The sequence below is a fragment of the Coffea arabica genome, chromosome 6c (assembly GCF_036785885.1).
Source record: "Coffea arabica cultivar ET-39 chromosome 6c, Coffea Arabica ET-39 HiFi, whole genome shotgun sequence".
In the NCBI taxonomy this organism is placed as follows: domain Eukaryota; kingdom Viridiplantae; phylum Streptophyta; class Magnoliopsida; order Gentianales; family Rubiaceae; genus Coffea; species Coffea arabica.
The window spans coordinates 18,833,923-18,855,974 of NC_092320.1; the positions used below are offsets into that span (position 1 = coordinate 18,833,923).

The following is a 22,052-nucleotide window of genomic DNA, read 5'->3' on the forward strand; positions in this document are numbered from 1 at the left end:
ATGTTTACACGATTCTCAAAGGGAAACGGATTAAATAATGGTGGCAATTTCTTTGTTCTTTCTCTTTTGCAGAAAAATTTCATGCATAGATGAAAACAATCACAACTTGCACTGGAGTCGGTATCGGAAGGAGTTCTCCAGTGAACAAAGGCGGATCGAAAAATATTGCAAGCAAATTTGATCAAAAGGTGCAACAACATGGCAATGCAGAATCAACTATTGGCTTAGGTGCATAAACTTAACCTCTACTGGGGCAAAAAAAAAAATATTGGGTTATTTTCAGGTAAGTATACTTAAATTTCTCGTTCGGGTCAGTCCCATGTTCAAATTCTTGTTCGGGTCAGTCCCATGATAAATTCTGGTTCGGGTCATCCCGTGTTTAATTACCTACTCGGGTCAGTCCCATGTTTAAATTCTTGATAAATTCTGGTTCGGGTCATCCCGTGTTTAATTTCCTACTCGGGTCAGTCCCATGTTTAAATTCTTGTTCGGGTCAGTCCCATGATAAATTCTGGTTCGGGTCATCCCGTGTTTAATTTCCTACTCGGGTCAGTCCCATGTTTAAATTCTTGTTCGGGTCAGTCCCATGATAAATTCTGATTCGGGTCAATCCCATGTTTAATTTCCTGGTCAGGTCAGCCCCGAGTTTAAATTTTTGTTCGGGTCAGCCCCATGTTTAAATTCTCATTCGGGTCAGTCCCATGTTTAATTTCTTATTCGGGTCAGTCCCATGTTTAAATTCTCATTCGGGTCAGTCCCATGGTAAATTCCTGTTCGGGTCAGTCCCACGGTAAATTCTGGTTCGGGTCAGTCCCGTGTTTAATTTCCTACTCGGGTCAGTCCCATGTTTAAATTTCTTGTTCGAGTCAGTCCCATATTTAATTTCTTGATCGGATCAGTCCCGTGTTTAAATTTCTTGTTCGGGTTAGTCCCATGGTAAATTCTCGATCGGGTCAGTCCCATGTTTAAATTTCTGTTCGGGTCAGTCCCATGGTAAATTCTTGTTCGGGTCAGTCCCACGTTTAAATTCTCGTTCGGGTCAGTCCCACGTTTAAATTTCTGTTCGGGTCAGTCCCATGGTAAATTCTTGTTCGGGTCAGTCCCACGTTTAAATTATCGTTCGGGTCAGTCCCATGTTTAAATTTCTTGTTCGGGTCAGTCCCATGATAAATTCTGATTCGGGTCAGTCCCATGTTTAATTTCCTGTTCGGGTCAGTCCCGCGTTTAAATTCTTGTTCGGGTCAGCCCCATGTTTAAATTCTCATTCGGGTCAGTCCCATGGTAAATTCTTGTTCGGGTCAGTCCCATGTTTAATTTCTTATTCGGGTCAGTCCCATGTTTAAATTCTCATTCGGGTCAGTCCCATGGTAAATTCTCGTTCGGGTCAGTCACATGTTTAAATTCTCGTTCGGGTCAGTCCCGTGTTTAAATTCTCGTTCGGGTCTGTCCCGCGTTTAAATTCCTATTCGGGTCAGTCCCATGGTAAATTCTGGTTCGGGTCATTCCCGTGTTTAATTTCCTGCTCGGGTCAGTGGTAATTTCTTGTTCGGGTCAGTCCCATATTTAATTTCTTGATCGAGTCAATCCCGTGTTTAATTTCCTACTCGGGTCAGTCCCATGTTTAAATTTCTTGTTCGGGTCAGTCCCATATTTAATTTCTTGATCGAGTCAGTCCCGTGTTTAAATTTCTTGTTCGGGTTAGTCCCATGGTAAATTCTCGATCGGGTCAGTCCCATGTTTAAATTCCTGTTCGGGTCAGTCCCATGGTAAATTTTTGTTCGGGTCAGTCCCACGTTTAAATTCTCGTTCGGGTCAGTCCCATGTTTAAATTTCTTGTTCGGGTCAGTCCCGTGTTTAAATTTCTTGTTCGGGTCAGTCCCATGTTTAATTTCTCGTTCGAGTCAGTCCCATGTTTAAATTTTTGTTCGGGTCAGTTCCGTTTTAAATTTTTTGTTTGGGTAAGTCCATTTTAAAATTTTGGGGTCAGTTCTCATTTCAAAAGCGTCAGTCGTTCGAATAGCTTGCATTCGAACTAAGTTTGACCTGATTCCCATAGTGGGATACGTAGGCAACTCTACATGAGTTCGGTCACATTTTCTGCAATGTTATTACATCTTTTGTTCACTAATTTCAGACAAGTGTTGCTTTTCTTTATTTTAGCTCAGGTGCAGTTAGAAGAGACAGGTAAGTAATTTGATGTCTACGTCTTTGTCTTGAGTTTCTTTGAAACTCTAGACAAAGAGGGGCAAGCTGTAGACACCAAATTTTTGTCAATTTTTAATATTTTCTCAAGATTTTTCTATTTAATAATTTATTTATTTTCTTACATTTTAATGTGCATTTTTCTTATTTTTTGCAGAAAAAAAAAATCAACTAAACCCATTTGACAAAATCTCTTGGTTCCCTCCTTATTCTCAGGGACTGAAAAAAAAAAAAAAGGAGGAACGGCACTTTTTTTGGGGCTCAAAAAACAACCTGACACAAAAAAAAGGACTCCCTCAATTCACTCTCTCGAGACACACAAGAAATCAGACAAGCAAAGACAAAAAAAAAAAACTAACTCCTCACTCTCTTACTCTCTCGGCTCTCTCTTGGAAGTCAGAGACAAGAAAAAACAAAGAATCACTTTCCACTCCTTACTCTCTTACTCTCTCGGCTCTCTCCCACAGGACAGAAGACAAGCCATAACAAAAAAAAGAAAAACTCCTCTCTCCATTCGGCTCCCTCTCTTTTCCTAATATACACACACAGAATCAAACACAAGAAAGCAAGCAATCGGACGTGAGGAGATTGGAATTTCATCAACAATTTTAACTAAGGTCATAAGAGGTATCAACACTTCCATTGAATTATTTCCCGTTTTTTTTTATCATGTTGAATTCATGTATTATTGGTTGTTCCTGCTGTTTTCTTGTTGTTGCTGCTGGTGTTGTTGAAATTTTGGGGTAAAGCCATGAATAAACATTAAGGAAAAGATGATTTCTGTGAATGCATGTTAATTGTTTGAAAAAATGCCAAAAAGAATTTTAGGGACTGTTTTGCCTTAATTCAGCCTTTTTATGTTGTTTTCTTGTTCAACTTAGAGTATAGTTGTAATGTAGAAGTTATAAGGAGGGTTTTGGTATAATTTTTAAGATTTTTGGTGAAGATTATAGTGTTTTAAAAATAAAAAAAACTGGACTGGCTTTTTGCTTTTCGGCCACCTTCGGGTCATCTTTTGTAAAAATTAACTCCGGAAATGGAATCTACGCGAAAAATCGAGTGAGAGGGTGTGTTTTGAGAAAAATTTGGTGACCGGAGAGGTCGCCGGCGGCTGCCGGCGGCGGCGGTCCGGTGACGGCGGCGCCACCGGCGGCCACCATGGCCGCCAGCTGAAGCTTCCTCAGCTGGCCGAAGAAGAAGGAAAAAGAAACGGCTGGAGGTGGAGGAAGAAGAAAAGAAGAAGAAGAGGAAGAAGAAAAGAAAGAAAAGAAAAAAAAAAGATTTGGGCTAATGTTTTATTTCGGTTGGGCCAAAGTTAGTTTTGGTTGGGTTTTGAAAATGGGTTTTGGTTTATTTGTTTTGGGTTTCGGTTAGGCTAGAAGGTCAAAGCCCATGCCTTTATTTTTGGTTGGGTCTGAGTGATAGAAGACGGGCTGGCCTTGTGTTTTGGCTTGAACTTTCGGTTGGGCTTAAGTAGTGTCCGGCCCAAGGAAATAAAATGATGGCCTGGTGGCCCATTTCTTAAGAATATCAGAAACCGATTTTTGTACTTTAGCCCCTGATTTTTGGAGTAGTTTCATCGTTGCCCAGAACACTTTAAATCTCTTTCACTTAGGTCCTTAAATTAATTGCACTTTGGTCCTTGAATTTTATCTTTTATTTAATTTTGACCTCTAAACTTTGGAAAAATATAATTTTTATCCCCAAAGGTTTTTCAATTTTTGCAATTCGGTCCCCGATGAATTTTGACTCTCTTTATTATGATTGTTTCTTTTCTTTAATAGCTAATTATGTTACTTTTGAATATATTTAACTTGCAATTTTTAGATGTTCTTAAATTTCTTTACTTTGACATGTTAACGTGTATTTAGTATTTTAACATTATTATTATTTTTCAATTAAATTGGTGCCATGATCCTTTTGTTCATTGTGAGTATAATTAGGACAATTTGATTCCATTTAGTCACCACTTCAAACGGGAGGTACTCCTATTTTATTATTTCAATGTCAATTACGTGCTCTTATGTGCTTCTATGTGTTCCTATGTGTTTATATATCTTTATATGCTTTATTTATTTGATTTAAATAGTCATTCAAATTTTCTTATATATATTTTAGTTAGTTTTTATAATGATTCGAGAGGTATTTAAATACCTCAAAAATGTAATAGATAGGATAATTAGATTTGTTTTATTATATTTTTCCCTCCTAGATTGTAGTTAGGCGCTCCCCGATGTAATAGATAGGTTGCGTGTTTATGTGGCTTATGTGTTAAGTGTTTTATCCGCTTTTCTTAGGATTTTGGCATCTAGATATTATGCTTACGTGTTATGTGTTACGTGCTCTTATGTGTTTATTTGTTTTAATTTATGCTTTATTTGTTTCACTATGAATTGTTAATGCATAACGTCACCACACTAGTCCAACGCTAGTTGTGGATTCTCTCTTCGCTTACTTGCTAGTCCAACGCTAGTAAGGATTTTTAGAAATGGGCTGGTCCAACGCTAGACCTTTTAGGCCGTCTTGCGTTAGATCCATCTTTGTGTGCTATTCACTACATCTTCATGCATATTTTTATTTTTAGGATCTTTTCTCATTTGCATGATATTCCCTATTATATTATCCCCTACCCTCTATAGGCGCTGATCATGTCATTTAGAATTACATCTCATTTAAGCTAGTTCATTTGCTTGTTCATGTTAGGATAATTGTTTTTCAAACATGAAAAATGGGTGATTATAGCTTTTTAGTTTAAATACCCCATTGATCCCTGTATAAGAAAATTATGTCACGAGTTTTTGCCTCCCATACCCTTTATGTTGCATTCCCTTTTTCTTTGATCACTTATATATGTATATAATTTAATTTCTTTTCTTTTATTTTAATTTCATCATTCGCATACTCGTGACACTTTCAAGGAATCATTTTGGCATTCGCAATTAATGCGATTGGTTCAATTAAATCCTTGAATGAACATTGTGTCCCTTTCGATATTTTTATAAATTTAGATTTGCATCCATGTAGGTAAAATCCAAATATGATAAAATTAAGGGTTAGATTAGGAAAATTTTGACTAAACATCGCAACTAGCTTAGACTAGGTTGAAAGGGTGCCTTAGGTTTGAGTTAATCGAACCTTTGCCTTCCCTTCCTTCAACCGTGACTCCCGAATCCATTTTCTCTTGTTTTCAAAGACCTGGAGTTGTCAAAAAGGGTTTTATTTTATTTTACTTTATTTTTTGGGTGACTTGGTACACCAAAACTTCATACCAAGTGGCGACTCCTATTTTTACTAAAAACCCTTTTGGACTAAATTTTGGACCCAAATTGTCGCATTCTTTTTTAAGTCCCATTCTAGATCCTTTTTCATTTATCATTAATAAATCACATCTCTTTCTAAAAACTTTCTTTTTTCCATCGCGAAAAATGGGGCGCAACAATCTTGAAAGCTAATTGGGAGATATTTCTTGCAAATTGCCAACTAATACTTGACATGTGTTTTAATTGTATCTTAACAATAGAAGATTTGAGTAATACCATTGTTTGAATTTGATTACTTGATTCGCGTTCTCATGCTTGAGAACAAGCATGGTTTAGGTGTGGGGGAAATTGATAGACCATAATTTGTTGCTAAATTTATAATTATTCTCTCCTTGATTTCAGCCAAATATTATTTTAATTGTCACATTCTATTTATATTTGGTATTTTGTGCTTATTTTAGGAGCGGGAATGCAAAGTGCTTAAATGAAGATTTTCCAGTGAATAACATCTGATGGTTTCACAGGAGCGCGCCTAAGTTCACTGCTCAAAACCAAAAAGTCAGGATTGATATTGGGCAATCTCCAAATCTGAATCAATTTCCTAATTTGATAGTTATCAGTCCATCGCTTCACCTGATGATTGGTCTCCTATCTCTATTGGGACACTAGTCTAGTTTATTTATCTTAACTTTGTGGAAACAATCTCTTATCTAGTGGGGATTTGATTTCGATTAGTAGAAGTAGTCTAATAGTATTAGGAAACAAAACAGCAGAGCATCTTTATCGTTTCTTTATTCCCTCTTTTAGGAAGACTAGTTAGTTGTCAGTGGATACTTTTTTCTTTTTAGTTAGTCGCAAGACACAAGAAAAAACTATCTTATCCTTTCTTTCACTTTCTTCGAATAAAAATACATCACTTTTGGGGAAGAAGACTCACGTCAATTAGTTCGACTAATTGGCTTGGGATTTCTTCAACGAAGATGAACTAAACCCCTAATTCTAGTCAAGGGGACAACTGACGATTTGGTTCGGCAATTACTGTGAGATCTAAACCGTTTTTAATTGTTTCTTTCATTTATTGGTATTTATATGTTTCCTACTTTTAATTGTTATAACTCTTGTGTATGATTGATTAGTGCGCAATAATTAATTATTCATATAGGCTATTTTGCTAATTAGGGAAATTGAATCCGTAATTGTTCGATTATCCCTATCTCAGTAGCAACTGGCGTAATTGGGTTTATGTCAAGGAACATATGATCTAATTTAAACAAACCCTAGTAGCGTGTTTGTTAGTTAGGATTGGGCCTTTTTAATTATTAATGCAATTTAGAAATTAAATCCTACAATCGTACTTAGGATTGTTTTTGGGTTAGAGAAATAGTTAACGGTTGTACCTTAATTATCGAGAAATTAAGGAAGGGTTGGTTGTTTATCGCGTGCATGACAACTATAACCAATCTATTAATAAATGTTGGAATTATTTGGGATTCAATGATCAGTGTCTAAACCATTTTTAAAGTGTACCCTTGGCTAGAGCTGTCCTAATTATTTCTTTTAATTAATTATTTTCTGCAGTTAAATTATTTAGTTAGCTTTTAATTCTAAAGCCCCCTATTTGTTTTGATTCGAAAGGAAATAAATTTCTTCCCAATCCCTGAGGAGACGATCCTGCTTGTCATTGTCTACTAGTTAGTGAATTTAGGCAGTTAATTAATTCGGGTATATCGGATTAAGCAAACTCTTCGGGAACAGGGTGAATCAAGTAACCCATTGCACACCTAGAATCCCTGCTCCAGTACCTAAAATTGATTATTAGCTACTTTTGGTGGTAGTTAGATTTTATTTATTATTATTGCACAGGTTCGGCACCTATCATTTTCACAGTATGACAATAAAGCAAAAATTTCTTTTAGAAACAAGAAACACATATGACCTTGAAAATTTTCTCGTAGCAATATATGCTCAATAAAACAACGAATATCAAGCTGATGTGTGTACCTTCTCAGAAGTAGATGCACAGGCTTGGAGCAGGCTACTTCGTTCTCCCAAACTCATTGGGTTTTGTTTATCTACTCTTCCACGTCCTATTCCTCTGCTTCCTGCACATCCAAAATACCAATAAGGAAAACTCTAAACCTTTTTTTTTTTTTTTTCAAAATCAACAGCATGATTACAAAATCAAGCCCTTTTTACAAAAAAGAGAAACAAAGAAAGTTAAATTTCTTTATCTACAAGAGGAGAATCCATTGAAAAAATGAATTTTTTTTGTCCAAGAAAGAAACCAATAACATAATCAAAATTTTTGAAAAAAAGGGGGACCCAATGCATTATGCATTAGAATCTGCAAAGAAATGAAGGAGAAAATTACACTACAATCAGAGAGGTAGACAAAATTTGCAAGCCCAAAAATAACAGGGAGAAAAAATAGGGTTCTGTAAGGCATTAAGGAAACCACCAGGATAAAGTAGAAGCTTATAGGTAGATGCAGAAAACGAAAGTAAAGAACAAAAGTAGTGGTGGAAAGCTTACGTGGAAATGACCCTCTTGAACAAGAATTCAAAACATTTAGTCCATTCAACAAGCATCTCTAAGGAGAAAATTGTAATTAAATATTGCAAAACACTATTCACTGATTTAACCTGAGCATCAAATCTCATTAATGCTGTACAACAACTGATGCTCCACTAATGCCTGCTACAGCCTTATAGAATGGGCATAATTGTAATATGACCATAAAACAGAGCAATAAATACTCGTACAGAAGGCATAAAATCCGGTACAATAGACTCATACTGACGACACAACCCTTATCCTTAGCATATAAAGGGCAGAAGTGACATATTCTCCAACATAGAAGCAACATCCTGTTGTACGAGCCCCAACAAAAGTAGCAGCTAGTAGGATGAAATGACAAACAGGCCCCCGGGGAGAGCAGATGAAATGCAATGAACAATAATCCAAAAACGCCTTCTTATATATTATAAAGAAATATGAACAAATGTCACAAAAATATCTAAAGAAATATTAAAAGCACACCAAGCACAAATTGTTACCCCTTCCTTCCATGTTTTCTTTTTTGTACCATTTTCTGTTAACATTCCTCTACTCTTCGTTACCCTATTCCTCACCTTTCTAACCCAAACTTTTCACATCCCTCCAAATCTTCTCTTTCCTACAAACTCTACCTTTTGTTCACTTTACCCTACTTCTATCAAATTATGCAATCCCTTACCCAATTTCACAACCTATTTACCTCCTATCATGTTACTCTTCATATATAATTGTAAATAATGACCAATTTTCAACCTGCTATTCAACAAATGAGTATGGGTATACAATTTTATTAACTTTAAATGGGTAACCCAATTAAACTCATTAATTAGTAGCTATTAAATGGATAGATTGGAACTACCTATTTAGACCTAATTAAATTAGACATAGATTCAAATTCATTAGTATGTAAATTTAAATCACTACAAATTCAATAATAATATTCTACTTTTTGCAAAGGCATTCTTTTCCTATTCATTAATTTTTATTTTTCTAATTTTTGTTAAATTTTATCCAACTTTCTCCCTCCCTTCCATCAAAGTTTTAATTAACTCATTAAGTGTAAATTGATTTTTTGCATTCACACCTAAATTATTTTGAGATTCTTGCAGAGTGACAAAATTAAAACTCTTTATGATCACCACTACTGGTTTTCTATGTAATGTTTTAGGTAAAAATTTATTTATTAATGCAATGTGTTCTTAGTTTTGTTGATTACAATGATATCTTATTTTGTTGCTCAAAGAATATGGGAGAACAAATAAATAAAAGTTTTTAGTGGATTGTAAATGGGTAGGACAACCAAAACCATGTAAAACTACATTCATTTAACCAACATAAATCATCCATTTTGATAGTTTCAATATAACCTACAACTACCGTTTCCTTGACTTTCCTATCTTTATATTCCTTTTACTATTTACGATTCATTACCTTACTTTTACCCTTCTCAGCCCTATAGTTCAATCTTTATATTCCTTTTATCATTTAGGATTCATTACCTCACTTTTCAAATTTTTTTTTCAAATAAAAGTTAGAATTATAGTTGTGAAAGAAAAGTAATTGTGTATAACTTTGGTGAAATACTACTATTTTTTGTAACGATCACCCAAGATAATCATTTAAACAAATATTTGTTTTAAAAAATTTTTGATAAACACTAAAAAAAACCATCTAAATGCGCTTTTTATTAATTTAAAATTCATATCAAAATTTTATTTTATGTACACTTTCTGATGTACGCGTTATATGCAAAATTATCTAGATGAAGTTTTGTGCAAGTAAAAAATAATCTAGATGACGTTGTATGTCAGAATGTTTATTTCATTGGTTGGAATCATCGTCTAATAGAATAAGTTTAAAGCTAAAAAAATTAATTTAGTTGCAAAAGGTAAAATGGTTAAAGAATGGTTATAATTGGATATGTTATCTAAATGTTTGACAAATTTATGTATATACCTAGAAGCAAAGTGCTAAAAATATTACTATATAAATGATTAAAAATTCTGAGATTTGACAAATCAATCTTATTAATCAAGGAATAAAATGGGCTAAAGTGATAAAGATGAAATGGGGTGAATGATTTTAACACGGGACTAATCAAACTATCCAAATTTATATTCTTTATTTATGGAAGGAAAAAGGGGTTAAAGTTTGAAAACAAACTACAAACGATTTATTAAGCACTCATTTTAAGTGACAGAGAAAGTTTTAAATTTTAAATTTGAATTGTCATAGGATTAGTTGTAAATCACACTATTTCAAACTTTTTAATTGAATTTATGTATTAAAATAAATGAAAAATCTAGAAAAAATGTATGAAAAATTTGGAAGTCATCTAGGAGGCCTCTACAAAAACCTCCCCTGCAATATATATAGATATTTGATTTATTTCTTGTCCCTGTCTGGCATCTTGCTCATTTTGATGCAGTCTTAACTGATCCAAACAAGGTTAACATGATGCTTTCTCCACATCAATTCTTTAGCACCCATAATTTTTTTTCGAGCTCTGAGTTGGCTTAGTTGGTGGGTACTGCCTAGAAATACCCAAGAGGATTGAGGACCTAATACAAATTTGTTATTGGGTATTTTTACGTGGTAGTTGCAGTTGTTGACCACATGTTTTTTTTTTTCTAATGTATGTGGGGGATTCGAAGTTGAGACCTTTCATTTACAATTCTTTTTCCAAATCATCCAATCAATTCCTCTCTCTTAATCACATGGTTCTGATAGCTTTCACGTGCATGGATTTTTAATTTGGATATCTCGGAACGGGATTCCGATCTTTGGTAGTATTTGAAAAGTTATCAGATTGTACCAAAAAAAAAGGTTAAAATATGCAAAATTCTTGAGATTAATTTGGTTCTTCCAATTTCTTTCGTTTTAACTCTTCTTTTTGTTTTCCATTTCCTTTTTCCTATTTTTTTTTAAAGAGTCCTTCTCTATGTACTTTGAGGTGAAGTAACCAGAACGCAGCAATGGTGCCGTGCCACCAAGCCCTCACCAGCAACTGCTGGCCACTACCATTAGGTCCCCAAACTTAAGAAAATTTTCAGGATAAAATATTCTTTTTGTGTACATTGTGAATTCGGAGTCCAATTTGGCCTCCGAAATTAATCTAGCCTCTTTTTCTGCATAAATCACTAGCAGTCCTCATAAAATTAACACGAGGACAATCCTACGCATCAATGACTTCCTTTCCTCTCTACTTCTTCTCTTTTCTAATTTTTCTCTATTTTTCTTCTCTTCTCAAAGGCCTCCTCTTAGGGAGGAAGACCACGCCATGATCTCCCTACAAGAATTTTGTTTTATTTATTTTTCTAATAAATCTCTTCTAAATTTTTTTATTGAGAGTTTTCTATTTCTCTTAAGGGTTTCTAGTGAGAATTTTCTATTCTTCTAGTGATTTGTATGTAGATTTTTATATGTATTTTTTGTTGTTAGAACTAAATTTATTTCAAATCTGATTATTATATCAAACAATTTTTTTGTATCTTGGATTTATTTAGACAGATCTCATCATAATTATTGGATTGGTGATTGCAACATGCACAGAAAGGAGCTGCAACGGTTTATCTTATTAGAAGATAATTTTAAATTTTCTTATATTTTTCAATTATTCATAACTTTTCAGATCTATTATATATATTAAATTGCATATCTATAATTTTCAGTGCATGTTTGACTTGGTATCAGGACAATACTATACATCAAATTATACTAAACGATTTCTAACAATTCGTTAATGAAATATATTTTTATATAAAAAAAAAAAAAACACAAGGACAATCCTGAGAAGTCGTAGAACATTTATGTAGTACCAATTTAACATGGTAAAGCATAGATAAACATGAATTTAAGGCAAAATTGACATTCATTTGAGAACCTCCATTACCTCCTTTGACCCTCAAACCGTCAAACACCTCAAAATTTTAGGCTGGGAACTCATCTTTAAGGTGTACATTGACTAAGCCCTCAGGGGCTTGGTCTGGTGGTTGAGGTTGCTGAAGATGGAGCCTCAGGTTCCTGGTTCGAACCTTGCTGCCAGCAAGTTGCTGAGGGTGGTGAATAGTCTGCGGGGTCCACTCCCTGCGGGACACACAAAAAAAAAAAAAAAAAAAAAAGGTGTACATTGACTAGATTCGTTTCTAAATTGGACTAGACTCCTCTATATTGAATTGGAGAAAAGTCGTCTCCATTACATCACCATAAATTTAATTCAAACATTATTTTCAAAAATTAATATCGTTCATGATATATTTCATAACCTGTATTAGTTATACTTAAAATTTTGTATGAAATTAACACAGTTTTGTCATTTGATAAGTCATTACTAATTTTCTTCCAATTTTAGCCCATTTTCAACATTCAAAATGTTTCATGTAAATTGAATGCCAAAATATTCTCAAAAGAATATCATTTTTTAATATATTGATCTAGAGATCCAAAGAAAAGTAATGAAATAATCAACTGATTTTATAAAATTACAGTAACTTAGATATAAATAAATAAAGAGATCAATATCAAGAGATTCGACGGAAAGGGTCCTAACCCGTCTAAATTGGCCAAACAACAAACCAAAATCGCATAAAAAATCAAATTCCTATATTTTTTTTTCACCTGGGTTTTTTCCTTTCTTCTTTGGGATATAGTGATGGCAAACAGAAATGAAGATGGTGGTCACGAAAAAGATTGTTAAGGGAGTCAAGGAGGCAGCGATGGTTATGGAAATTTTTTTCAAAAAAACAAATTAAGTTGCGGTGGAAATCACCAGTTGTGAGTTACCGTATTGAGGGGATCGATGAAGATGATCAGGTTAAAGGAAAGAAATTTTCAAAATTGTAATTCTACCCTTCAACTTACTTTTTTCTTTAATAAAGAATATAAATTTTTTTGAAATTATAATTAAGCCCCTTAATTAACCTTTTTTTACCTAAAAGTAAAGGTAGTATGGGAATTTCAAACTTTTCTATATATCAATATAGACTGTTTTCATCCACCTTACCTATCAGTTTAAACCAATAAAGTCTTTTGGATATTTTTGAATGAGAAGGGGGTTCAATAACGTGCAAATCAGAGGAAATTTTTGTGCATTTTACTCAAAAAGAATCAATTCCATATTGTCTATATATATAAATAAAAAAGATTGATCCGTATTGAATGCGGATCCATATTGAGGCTGTGGAATTGATGCAATGACTCATAGGTGTACCAGTTGCAAAATTATCTTTCTTGCGGCGGGAGGGGAGGGGAGGGGAGGGAGAAAGAAGGGGATTAAGGAGGAGGAAGGAGGGAAGGGGGAGGAATGGTGGTGGCGGTGAAGAAAGGGAAGTGGAAGTGGTGGTGGCTAGGATTGCATTCGAGTCGAGTCGAGTTCGAGTAGTGCACCACACAAGCTCGACTCGAGGTAAAATAACTAAGATCGAACTCGAGCTTCAGCTCGTCAAGCTTTTAGAATTTGAGCTCGAACTCGAGTTCGACATTAATTTATGTTACACGAACTCGAGTTTAATTAAGTGTAATCAATTCAAATCAAGTTCAATCGAGTTTATTTGAGTTCAATCAAGCCTAATCAAGCTCGCATAATAAAAATTAATATTTTATATATAATTTTAAATAAAGGATATTATTGACATTTTACAATAATAAAAAATAAAATTATATTATAAAAAGCCCGATTAGACTCGTCGAGCTTTCGAGTGCAAAATATTGAAACTCGAGCTCGACGCGAGGCTTCTATCAAGCAGAGCTCGAGCTCGGTCAAAACGAGCTGCTGACCAAGTAGTTTGCGAGCTCGAGTCAAGCTACTCGGTTCAGCAACAGCTCTAGTGGTGGCGGTGGTGATCGGTAGTGAATGGAAGAAGAAATGGCTGGTAGTTTTTTTTTTATATTTTTGTTAGGTATATTTGAGATGTGTATTTGTAGTGATTTTGGGAGTATTTTTGGAGTTTGTTACTATAGATTCCAAATATAAAAGCTAGTTTTCCAAAAAATCTCATTTTAAAAACATAGACCAAGATGAGACATTACATTAGAAAATCAAGATGTAATTTTCAAGGGGTAAAATTGTAATTATAATATGTTAAAAAGAATCAGTTCCTCGAGCGCGCTTCATTGTATCCATATATATGTATTATTTGCTTCTTGTCTTGTGAAAACCTTCAAAAGATGACTTGCAAGGGAAATAATACCTACCAACTGATGGATTCCAAAGCACTTGCCTCTTGTGTTCTCCTCCTTCATCTGTTGATTGTCCTGGTAAGTTACTTTGACAATAAATTGTTTTTTGTGATTTATATGCTGTGGACTTAATTCTCGCTGTCTTACAACACTATACAACCTGTACAGGGAGCCTGTGATATCATACCCAAGGCCAAGTATAGTGGTACTAATGCAATCAGGCTCCACAGCATGGATGCTAATAATCCTCATCGAAATGATAAGACACATCATGTTGCTCACGTCCATGAAAAGAAGTCAATGCATGATCCTTCTCTTTCCTCATCCCACATGATGCATCAGATTGATCCAAGAGCAACCGTGTTTTTCGTTTTAGATGATCTCAAGTTAGGCAAAACATTGAGTATCCTTTTCCCTGACGGAGATCCTAGTCCTTTGTCCTCTCCTTATCTCTGGCCTAGAGAACAAGCCGATGCTATCCCCTTTTCATTGGCAAAACTCCCACAGATTCTTCAACACTTTTCATTCCCTCAAGGATCTCGCAAAGCCCAAGTGATGGAACATGCACTCCGAGCATGCGAGACTAAGCCTATGAAGGGAGAACCCAAGGCTTGTGCCACATCCTACGAGTCATTGGTAGATTTTGCACGAAAGATCTTGGGATTGAATACCGACATTGAAGTTTTATCAACGCATCGCCTCACAAAATCTAATGCTGCTAGATTACAGAACTATACAATCACAGAAGCTCCTGAACGAATTTCAACTCTAAAGATGGTTGGCTGTCACACCATGCCATATCCTTACATAGTTTTCTATTGCCACTATCAGCAGGGTGATAATCGTTTATACAGGACTGTTCTATCTGGAGAGAATGGTGATAGGGTTGAAGGCCTTGCAATATGCCACATGGATACCTCCCAATGGAACCATGATCACGTTTCCTTCCAAGTGCTTGGTATCGAACCGGGCACAGCCCCTGTTTGCCATTTCTTCCCAGCAGAGGACTTTGTATTGGTTCCATCTACTTCTTCAATCTAGTGATATCCAAGAGCTCAAGTGCTTTCAGCATTTTAGTTGTTTAGCTCAAGTCACCTTGTCTGAATGTGAAATACTATAAATCACTAAATTCGTGTGCCTCATGTTTGATCCTCTGTATTCGAATAAAACTCCGTGGTGCAGTAGCGCTACTTTTGGCAATCAAAGTTTTATATGCTTCAATTTCTTAGAGCATCTCGAACACGATGTTACTAGATTGCAGCCTACAACCTTTTTTTCCTTATTTTCTGCTAAGGTAGAATTTTTTTTCTTGGGGCGGAGGTTTGTTAGGAGAGTATCAATTCAAACAATTTACTTAGAGGACTAATTTTCAGGAGCCTGGATTAGAATGTTATGTTTAATTGGAGAACAAGTGCTTATCTCTTCCTAATTAGTCACCAATTAGTCGCTTTAAGCAACTTCTAGGAGGATGTTGAAACAATTGATAACTCTTCATTATAATCTATCAGTCACAAAAAAAATTGTCTAATGAAAATCTCGCTTGTTAAGAATAGTATATTAATTCTTGTCTTCTCAACTTATCTGGCAAATTCAACATCTGAATGGTTACTACATGTCATCCACAAAAAGACAATGATTAAGAATAGACAAATAGTAAAAATAACAAGCATATGAACCTTTTTGAAATGACGAACATTGTGGAGGATACAAAAATGAATGACACTTTTACTGGAGGGAAAGAAGTTAAAATTTAATTTTGTGATCGGCATAGCTCTTATTTTGAGTTAAATATATATTGATTCCACCAATAATGTATCCTATTAAAAGTAAACATTTTATTCTCACTATGGTAAAATGGCAAACATCCGTGTGTACATTGATTGATATGTAGACAATTTTTGGGACTAATACATAGCAGAGTTTTGAAATTCAAGTTGAGACATCGACTCAATCGAATTTAGGTTAGGAGTCAAAAGGTTAAAGTGAGTGATGTGAGTATGAATCCTTAGTATGTGAGTAATGAATCCTTAGTATCATGCCCTTTCACATGTGTGGTTATGTGAGTAATGAATCCTTAGAATCACCAGTTATAATGAATCCTTATCCACATTTAATTGACTTCATATTTCATACCCACAGATAATCAAAGATATAACTGGGTGATTCACGAGTTGATAGAGTGTTTCTAAATGATAGTTGCACCTCTTCATCACGTGATTCTGGTTGCTGATCAGAATCCAATCTTCTTCCAATAGCTTCGTTTGGTTCAGATTGTGTCTTTCTTGTGCCTTTCAATCTTTACAATTTAATAATTGTTTCTTAGATTAATAATCGTCTTTCTAACACCATTTTGTTGAAAAAGAGGTACCAAGAAAGACAAACAGATAATAGAGTAAAGCTCTGTTTGAATGGGAGTGTTTTTCAAAAAGTAGTTTTTCAAATACAATAAATTTTTTTAAAAAGTATTCTAAAAGGTAATCTAAAAATTAGTTTAATTTTTTTAAAAATATCTCAAAATATATTTTAGAAATTCTTCTACTCTTAAATATCCCAAAATATAATCTAAAAACACTGCTACAGCAAAATTTTTTAAAAACACCCCAAAAAACAGCTAATCCCAAAAGTTTTTCTTATGTAGTAGCTGGACTTCTTGATCGCATAATTGTGGCTGTCCATCTCTTTGATTTGGATTCCGATCTTATTCAAATACTTTTGGAGGGGTATCCTATAATTAGAGTGTCAATCACAAACTTAATTTATGTTGATTCGCCCATACTCGCTCACCAATAACCCGTTCGAATCCATCCACTAATTTTAAATAGGTCTAAATGGGTATCCAATTAAACTTATTTAATTAGTAGGCAGTGGATTAACTCGAATCACTTATTTATACCCATTTAAAATAATTATACATTTAAACTCAAGTATTAAACAAATAAATTTAAATTTATTATCAATCTAATAACAATAAAATACCATTATTTTTTATCAGATAACATGTGAAAAAATAAAGAAAAAATTAATTATAACTATTTAAATTCGTTTAAATCACCTATTTTGACACCTCTGACGACCATTGTCTGCTCATTGGACATTCCACCGCCACTAGTGCCGTTGCCAGTGTCTATCATTTCCGATTACCAGGTAAGGCTCTGACATAACCACTGGGTCTTTGGCTCAGTGACCACCACGAACCTTGCCTCCCACCAAAAATGCCACATTTTTATGGCTTGTCTCCAAAAAATCCAGGCGGGTGTGCTATGCACCCGTCTGGTTCGGTGGTGGTTCAATCCCCTCCGGCTTATCCCTGGGCCTCCTTAGGCCCGTTCCCTTCCCCTTAGTGTATGATAGATTAGATTTATCGTCTCCAGAAAAAAAAAAAAAAAAGGGTAAGGCTCTGACATTAGTGTCCACCTGCCATAGTGCCATCCCATTGATTAACCAAGTTACAGCGCTGTCATATTTGTCAAGCCATCCTTCATTATTGGATCTTTTATTCTATATATGGGACCGTCCTTACTGTTCCCATGAAAGATTGGTTCAGAAATGTATGGCAGCTGTGAAATACGTTAGCTCTCTGAATCTTGTCCCATAAAGATATGTAGCTGAAAATCCGAACGCATTGGTTTCACGAGAGTTTTCTTATCCACCGTGCCTGCCAATTTTCTATCACCATATAACAGCGTTTTTAAACTATACGGACTGACCGATTCTAAACATTGAACCGAGGGTCCGGTGGTTCAGTCCGAGTTAATCAATTGAGTTGAACAGACATTTACTGGACCTGCTCAGAAATTGGGTTTAAATAAAGAAAATTGAGTTTTTAACTATATATTTTGTGAGACTATGAGCTGGTTTAGATTGTAATTATTGGGAAGTTTTATAGAAAATAATTGTATTTGTGGTTAACGAGTGGATAAAAGAATCGAGTGTTTCCTAATTGATGAAGGATATAGTTATTCTTACGAAGTGGCTGCACCTCTTGATCACATGATTAATCTGGTGGTTATCGATCTCTTTGATTTGGATTCTAATCTTATTCAAACATTTTTTATTCTTTCAGATTATGTCTTTCTTGTGCATTTCAATCTTTACAATTTAATAATTGTTTCTTAGATTGGATTTACATGTTTAGTTTTGGAAAGGCCCCCTGATCTGGATTTGAGGCCTGACGAGTTGTATTTCTACTCAATTTTGGATATTTAGTAATTTTATATTTTGTTACACCATTGTTTTTAAGATTGGATTTTGATTCTTTTAGATTATGTCTTTTTTTTGCATTTCAATCTTTGCAATTTAATAATTGTTTTTTAGATTGGATTACATGTTTAGTTCTGCAGAGGCCCCCTAATCTCGATTCGAGGCCTGACATGTTGTATTTGTACTCGATTTCGAGAAGTTAGCAATTTCATATTTTATTACACCATTGTTTCTTAGATTGGATTTTGATTCTTTTAGGTTATGTCTTTCTTGTGCATTTCAATCTTTGCAATTTAATAATTGTTTCTTAGATTGGATTTACATGTTTAGTTCTAAAGTGGTCCCATGATCTCGATTCGAGGTCTTCCAAGTTGTATTTCTAGTTTTTTTTTTTTAAAATAGGGATGCCATCCCTTAATTTATTTATAACCGAAAAAGAGTACATCAAATTAAAGAGAGCCAAACCTAACCTCTGTTAAAGGAAAAGAAACATCTAATGATAAAAAATAAAACGCACATATGAAGGAATTTTAAAGACATACTAGATCAATCCAAAGAAATCATCCACACGAAGGTGCCCCACATTTGTGTGACTGCAAGTGAGCATGGGGATTTGGTTTGAGATCTTGACGTGTTTGCATTGTTTTACCTTTTTTTGAAAGTTGTTTTCTCGCTTTCTTTGAAATCACTTGGGTAAATTGCTCTTGAACTAGGCTCTGGTCTTGATCTTTGTGTTTTTCGCGTTGTGAATCGTCGTCTTCTTCTTCATTTTTGTTGTCATTGCATGTTATACTTGAACGAATAAAAGGAATTTGATGTGGTCGGGAAACTGTACCATGTAATTTTTCCCATTTAATCTCATCGAACACATCTTTGAATTGTGGCACTGGATTTTGAGGCATTGTTGTTTTCGTTTCTGTTCGTGTACTTGTACTCGTAACCACAAGGGGTGGTACATCCACAACCCCACACAAGGCACCATAAAGAATTTCGGGCTCAGTGGTGTTGACCTTTTGATGATTATCATCTCCCAAATTCTGCTCCTCAAAAGCTTGGGACCCCTCACTTTTGTTCCAAATAGAATTGTCGGCATTTTGATTTCTCAATGAAGTATTGTCGGCCATTTGCTGCTGACCATCTCCCAATATTTGCTCCACTAAAATATGGGACCCCTCACAATCATTCCCGTGGTCATGGACTGCAAATTGATCGAATGGTCCCTCCCTTTCATCATCAGCAACGGACTTTGCTTTTGCAACAGTTTCGGCAGCTTCTGTTTGTCGTCCATCCTTGACAGCTTCTTCCTTGCAGCTCTCCCCTGGCACAACAGCCCCCTCTTGTATGGGCTCCACCATGCCCGGGCCAACTGCCACGTTCAGCTCCCCCAACACCAACTCTCCAGTATTAACAGTCCCTTCCAGCACTTCCTCTGGTTCGCCAATCACGCGGTCAGACATAGCGTGAAGAATGGCATCAGCAGCAGCCTCTATCCCCTTCTCCACGAGCGCAACCGAAGATCCTCCAAGCTGGTTCAGTAAGCACGACGCATCTCCCACAGCAGTAGTAGGGGTGTCAACGTGCCGTGCCCCCTCGGATTGGCTCTCACCCGAATTCTGTGTCGCACTAGATTGCACCATCTCCTTCAATCACCACCCTTCGCTCCTCACCCTCTATACCCAGGGTATTAACCTGCGAGGAAGAAATATCCCCGCCCGAATTCTGCGTCACACCAGCCTGCACCGCAGCGCCTTCACTCACCACCCTTCGCTTCTCACCCTCTATACCCTGCATGTTAGCCTGTGAGGAGCGAACCTTTGCGCCCATCACCCCTGCGACCAGACCCCCCTGCGTCTTGGGCAAGCGCAGATCAGGGTGCTTCACACGGCACTGATCCTCGCCATGCCCTTGACGATAGTGTAGACAATGGAATTACCATTGGTCTATAAAATATTTTTGTCTAATCGGATATTGCCATAGGGCATGTATACTTGGAAAATTGGTTATTAAATGACCAATTATATTTTGCCACGTGTCAAGGCGAGGTGTTCCAAACCAATTCAAATCGCAGGGGTATCTTCACCAACTAAATCATATCATATCACATACCTATTGGATAAATATCTAAGTATTTATTTCTTATTAAAGGGATAATATTTAGAGTTATTTAATCCAAGTATACCTCTTATATACTGCAGTAGCTTGGCCAGTCAAGCGGTGCCACGTCACGTGTCCCCACAAGTTTGGCCAATCGATAAATTACTTATCTCTTTATTAATAAATATAAAATGAAGAGATAATAGTTGACTAGCACAGTCCTAATATGACTGCACGTCTTGCAAGACAAGTGGAGCGGTACACAGGTTCTCAACCTCTACCTCTTACTACAACTATAAATAGAGGTCTCTTAACCAAATCAAGGACACACACACGGACACACAGAGATATCAAGAAGCATCTCATACACTCAAGTATTGAAGCTTCAAGCTACGAAGGTCTGGGTCTCAAAGCTCCTCAAGTCTTCCGCATATCAAGGCTTGAGCCTTCAAGTATTTTCAAATCCTTCAAATCTTCCATATCAAGATTTGAAGGAGTCGGTGGTTGATCCAAGAACAAGCTGCGAAGCCCTTGGATTGGTGTTCGAGGAGAAGAATCGAAGGAAGCTCTCCATAAGTCCGAGAAACTTCCAGAGATTGTACCTACATATTTTTTCTAAGTTTATATAGTACATATTTGTCGTGTATTTCTTTTTCTTGTCGTTTTGCAGACTTGAAATTTTTATCGCGTACAAATTTTTGGCACGCCCGGTGGGACCATCTCTGCCTTCCATCTCTTCTCCTCGAAAATTCGACTACGTATATCACCAATGGCACCAAAGAGCGACAAAATCATGATTGCACGTTCCAAGGCTATTGATGCTAAGCCTGTTCAGGAAGCTGCACATGTCGCTACCAATCCCGTGCTGTTGGTCCTGTAACAAGGAGCATGACGAGGGCCTCCACCCGAAGTAGCATGGAACCCTCGGCGCCAACTCCCGTCTTCGGGGCAACATCACAAATGAGCTATTCCTCCACGATGGGGGTCCAAGACGTTTTCACCTCGATTGAGAAGACTCTTGCCATGCTCGAATTTGGATCCGAACCCAAATTTTATAAGCATGACAATGATTCATCAAGCACTGGATCAGCCTCTTCACATGAAACTCTTCATTCAAGATTTTGTATTGAAGATTCTGCTGCTTCCTCCGCTGCAATGCCTGCCATGATGACAAATACGTTGAGTCTCGAAGAACAAGTTTCGAACATGTCCAAGATGATGGAAACCATGATGAAACACATCAAGGACCAAGATGCTCTCATTGCTCAACTGCTCACTCAGAAAGATCACGCTGCTGAAGGAAGCCATGCGAACCAAGAGCGTGAAAATCCCTCATCTAAAGGCAAAGACAAGGTGAAGAAAGTATATGTGACCGCCGATGGAACTATCCCCGTGGAACAACTGAAGGAACTTGTTGAAGGTGTGATCAAAGATAAAAAGGAGGGTGGTCCAAAGTCGAGTTTTACCTACTGCAAGCCTTACACCGCTAGAATCGACAAACTAGCAATGCCTGCTGGATATCAACCGCCTAAATTTCAACAATTCGATGGGAAAGGTAGTCCA

At 36.1% G+C, this 22,052-nt stretch overlaps 1 protein-coding gene and 1 long non-coding RNA gene across 2 annotated transcripts; both read left to right on the plus strand.

Moving 5' to 3' along the window:
* Positions 1-1,926: 1,926 nt before the first annotated feature.
* On the plus strand, positions 1,927-6,481 carry LOC140008538 (uncharacterized). The gene is made up of 2 exons (XR_011815960.1): positions 1,927-4,184; positions 5,924-6,481. It is a non-coding gene; the product is annotated as an uncharacterized lncRNA (long non-coding RNA).
* A 7,666-nt stretch (positions 6,482-14,147) lies between these two features.
* Positions 14,148-15,400, plus strand: LOC113692095 (BURP domain protein USPL1-like). Its single transcript, XM_027210449.2, has 2 exons — positions 14,148-14,273; positions 14,364-15,400. Exons 1-2 carry the CDS (start codon positions 14,184-14,186, stop codon positions 15,234-15,236), a joined length of 963 nt encoding a protein of 320 aa, XP_027066250.1. The 5' UTR covers positions 14,148-14,183; the 3' UTR covers positions 15,237-15,400.
* Positions 15,401-22,052: the final 6,652 nt, after the last annotated feature.

Bases quoted from the DNA above. Each gene is read 5' to 3' on its own strand.
- LOC113692095 (XM_027210449.2), top strand. From the start codon at position 14,184: ATGACTTGCAAGGGAAATAATACCTACCAACTGATGGATTCCAAAGCA. The intron at 14,274-14,363 runs GTAAGTTACTTT...CAACCTGTACAG, and splicing joins TTCATCTGTTGATTGTCCTG to GGAGCCTGTGATATCATACC.